Raw genomic sequence first — 4767 nt, 5'->3', positions numbered from 1 at the left:
TCTCATTTTCTTAAAGTTTCTAATTTACTCCGTACCTAAACTCTCTCCACTTGAAAACCCTAAAATCATTTGATCTCGAATTGAAGTTTAAATTCAGCGTCAAATCATTACTTGTGTTGTTGTGATTCTAACAAGGTAACATTTACATGATTTCGTGATCGAATTAGTGTTAAATTGGGTGTCTTTACTTGTCTCATGTATTCATTCCATTCTAATATCGATTGTATTTGTTTTTGTGAAAATGGATCGGCCTTATATTCATCCTTATTCTCTTTAATAAAGTCTTTAGCCATTTTCATAAAAGTTCTCTCTTCTTTTCTTTTTATTGGTTGTTCCATATTTTTAAATAAGATTTTAGATTTAGATTTTAGAATGGAGATTTTAATTATAGAAGGAATTAAGATTTGAATGAGAAAATAATTAAATAATAACTAAATAGATTAAATTTTAAGTAATGAAATATAAATAACAACTTTTATCGCATTACAACGGATAATCAAACATAAACGGTCTATTGAATCTTTCAATACTTAAGTGACCCTTCAGCGTCTAGGTTCCGGCAGAGCCCTTTAAATCGGAAGCCCAGCAACCTTTCCCTAAAGGAAGACAGTCATCACCCGTTTTCAAGAAATATCAATAACCAAAATATATTCAATTTCCGTATTTACCGCGCTCCCTGTCAGCGGCGCCAAAAAGTTGACGTGTCAAAAGTGTGTGCAGTAACGCTTAACTTATTTTTTAGCTTTTAAATTTATAAAACCTTTATTTTACTTTTAACACCCTAACGAGCAACAAAACCCGATCAGATGTAGTATTTTAAGTTATCATTCCAAGAGAGCGTAGATGCGAATAAGAGTTGTTTTATTAAATAGTTTAATTCTTATTAAAGAATTAAAGATGAATTTTTATATCTTTTATGAGATAGATTCTTATCTCTTAGGAATGAGATGCTTTAAAGATAAACAAAATAATAAAACAAAACAAGGAATTGAAGATTCAAAATAAATAGATATAAATAAAAGCAGTAACATGAACGAATAACTCATACGAGAATCATATTAAGCAAGTTTCATAACTTATATCAACACAAAGCATAATAATAATCATAGACCAACTATTATCCCTTAATAGGCTAAGCTAAGTGTTGCATATCATTCAATAGGTAGGACTTAAAGCATATGCTAGACTGACAAATTATATAAGCTATTAAACAAATCCAAGTAGATCAACTCAAGTTACTAACTGAAAGTCAATTACTACTAAGTTCTCATGCAATCATTAATTAAACAAATCCAAACAAAGGTTCTTCAATTAAGCCTAACAATGTCAAACTTTATTATATAAGCGTAATTCCAATTAAACAAGTTTATCACTATTATGTTGTTTAACCTAGTTGTATGCAGTCATACAGTAATATTATACTAATACTACTAGAAACCCTAATAAATCAATTTCCGATCAAATTTCCTTTGGGGAAGAACACCGGGGTGACCAATTCGTTTTCGATTCGGTTCATAAACCGAACATAACAACTTTCCTTGTTTTAAAACCCTAATTTTGATTCACATTCAAAACACCACACAATTTTTAAATATGTTTAGAGCCATTTCACACAAACAACCTTCAATCAAATCCATCTCTCAAACCCTTACACAAAATCCCATCTTTTCAATCCCTAATTTACACTCACAACAACACAATCACAAACATACAAATACTGGAGGTGAATTCCATAAAGATACAGATACCCCACCAAGATTGTTCGTCGTTCAACCCAAATTTTGACCCGATTCCGTATTAAAACCCAAACTTGATGAAGCTCTTAACCTTGCTAATTCACTTGAAGAACAACGAGATGGGTTTTATGATACCGATTTTTCCAAAAAAGAATTGCCCCCACATCTTGTTGTGCAAAACCCAGCTTCTAGAATCACAAGGGCAGATACTTACTTTGGACCGGGAACTGTAGACACAATAAAATGCCATCTAAATGCTGAAGATTCTAGAGGTGGAGTAGATGCCGTGTTTGTGAATGCGAATCTAACTGGAATTCAACAGAGAAATTTAGAGCGGGAATGGGGGAAAGCTGTTCTTGATCGTGTAGGTCTCATTATTGAGATATTTCATGCTCATGCTAATACCAAAGAAGGAAAGTTGCAGGCTGAATTAGCTGCTCTAATGTACAAAAGAACCAGACTTGTTCATGTACGTGGTAGTGGTGGACGTTTAACATTCGGTGGAACTAGTGAAGCTGAAGTTGTTAGTGCCCGAGGGAAAGGAAGTGGTGGACGAGGGTTTATTAGTGGTGCTGGAGAAACAGAACTTCAGCTTCAACGAAGAAGAATTATAGAACGAAAAGTTCAGTTGTTAAACGAAATAAAAGAGGTACGACGTACACGAGCTCTACAACGTGCTTCTCACAAAAGACGTGTTGGGTCAAATAGTCAACATATGCCAACTGTTGCTATTGTTGGGTACACTAATGCGGGGAAATCGACATTAGTCAGCGCACTTTCAGATACCTTTCTCTATTGTGACAATCGGATGTTTGCAACTGTTGATCCGAAAGTACGAAGTGTTATTCTCCCATCAGGGAAAAAGGTACTCCTTAGTGACACTGTAGGATTTATATCGGACTTGCCCGTGCAGTTAGTTGAAGCGTTTCATGCTACTTTGGAAGAAGTTGTTGAAGCTGATCTTCTTGTGCATGTATTAGACTCCAGTGCACCTAATCGTGACGAGCAACGAGCGTCCGTGTTACAAGTTCTTCAACAAATTGGAGTGTCCACAGAAAAGCTTATAAACATGATTGAAGTTTGGAACAAGATTGATATTGAAGATGATAAAAAATCGGCTGTAATTCAAGAAACTGAAGAGAATTTAGATGATTGGCTTTGTTGTAAAGACGAAGTTGAATGGGATGATGAAACTGCTTTGTTTGTGGGATTTAAGACTACAGAGGATAAACCAAATTACGATTCTACCCTTCCGTATGTAATGGATACCGATCCAAATTCTCGGCCCGAATATAGCCCACATATTAAGACATCAGCGAAAACTAGAGTTGGGTTGCAAGAGTTGTTAGTCGCCATTGATGGTAAGTTAAAGACCAAAGAAGTTGTTGTGGAGAGGACTATAGTTGATCGTAAATGGTGACCACCGCAGGTGCATGATACAGGTGTTGTAGTTGGGGGCTAGTTACTTTTTTGACTAATTAGATGTTAAGTATCGAGATTGTATTTGTTCATTTTATTTTAGAATATATAATAATAGATCAATGAAATTTGATTTATGTAGCAAATAAATTGTCTTGGATCCCATGAACAAAATTTGATTTATGTAGCAAATAATTTCATTTTTTAAAAAAAAAAAAAAAAACCTAGTTGCATGCAATTCAATTTAACAAGTTTGATGGACTATATCTAAACAAGTAGCATGAATCGAATAATAGATCATCGGATCAAGTATTAATCAACCCTAAAATCTTGTTATCTACTAATTAAGCATGGAAAACAAGTATATTAAAACATAACAGATTCAAAATAATTCAAATATCATCACAGAAACTCGATCATACAGATCTGAAAAAGAACCAAAAACTGTATGGATGAAGCACGAAGCTGGCGGCTTCGTTCCAGCCAAGCCGGCAGCTTGCATTGGTGAAGCCGGCGGCTTCATCCGATTCCCAAATTTTCACAGTTTTCGTCCAAGTAACCACTATGAACGTTTAGTTCATAATTGGAGACGAACAGAAAGCAATTAAATAAATAAAAGACATTAAATAAACTAAAGCAATAAACTAAAGACAAATAAATAAAAGATGATAAATGATAAATAAAAGACAATAAATAAAAGAAAAGAAATAATTAAATTAAAATGAAAACACTTACAAAGTAAAAAGAAGACGTTCGGGCAGAACCTCGACGCCAAATAAAATATTAAACTAAATGGGTTCTCAATAATCTAAAATCCCAAAGGGTTTGGAGAATCGAAGTCCCCAAAAGAGAGAAGGAATGAAAGAAAAGGTACCTTGAAACTAAAGGTTGAAGGCCTCCTTTTATAGGTGAAGGAGAGCCTTTTACATTTGTTTTATAGAGTGTGGTTCGGGTTTCCTGCCCGAAAGCGCGTGTGTGTGTGTGCAAATGATGACTATGCTTCGGTCCGGACTGATGCAAACTTGCCTTTCAAAAAAAATAATAAAATAAAAATACATGTAAATCCCGTAATTGATTTTCAGCAGCCTTTTTTGCCTTCTAGCTTCTGAACCGGGCCGAATTAGACAAAACTTATAAAACGGAAGTTGTAGAACTATGTCATACGGACGTCGGGACACCTGAAACGCCTTATTCAGAGATAGTATGAGTAAGTTATGGCTAATATACTGATTCTGCAGCTTTAAACGTATTACTTGGTCGCCAAGTTGGTTCCAGATACTGCTCCGTGGCCAGCTGCTTGGGATGGGTAGCCGGCGGCTTCAGTTTTGATCAAGCCGACAGCTTCATTTCATTAGCCGGCGGCTTCTGTTGCTTTTACTTGTTCTCTAAGTCCTTCGATTTTTGTCTTTTTTTTTTGGAATATTCTCGAATTTCTTCATTTTAAACCCCCAAGCCGGCGGCTACCATTGTTTCATGCCGGCGGCTTCATCCATTTCTGCAACTTTTTATCCGTTTTTGATCCTGTTTAATACAAATCTCAAACAAAACATTAAAAATATCTTTTTCCCGTTTTTACCCATTTTTGTATGTTAAAGTACTTAAAATGTCTTTA

General features: G+C 34.9%; 1 protein-coding gene across 1 annotated transcript; it reads left to right on the top strand.

Moving 5' to 3' along the window:
- Nucleotides 1-1593: 1593 nt before the first annotated feature.
- LOC139862707 (GTP-binding protein At3g49725, chloroplastic-like) lies at nt 1594-3190 on the top strand. Its single transcript, XM_071851329.1, is given in 1 exon segment — nt 1594-3190. A coding segment is annotated over 1 exon segment (1563 nt). The 3' UTR covers nt 3157-3190.
- The last annotated feature ends 1577 nt before the right edge of the window (nt 3191-4767 follow it).

Source organism: Rutidosis leptorrhynchoides, chromosome 8, assembly GCF_046630445.1.
Source record: "Rutidosis leptorrhynchoides isolate AG116_Rl617_1_P2 chromosome 8, CSIRO_AGI_Rlap_v1, whole genome shotgun sequence".
NCBI classification, from domain to species: Eukaryota; Viridiplantae; Streptophyta; class Magnoliopsida; order Asterales; family Asteraceae; genus Rutidosis; species Rutidosis leptorrhynchoides.
This window is presented reverse-complemented; position numbering and strand designations above follow the sequence as displayed.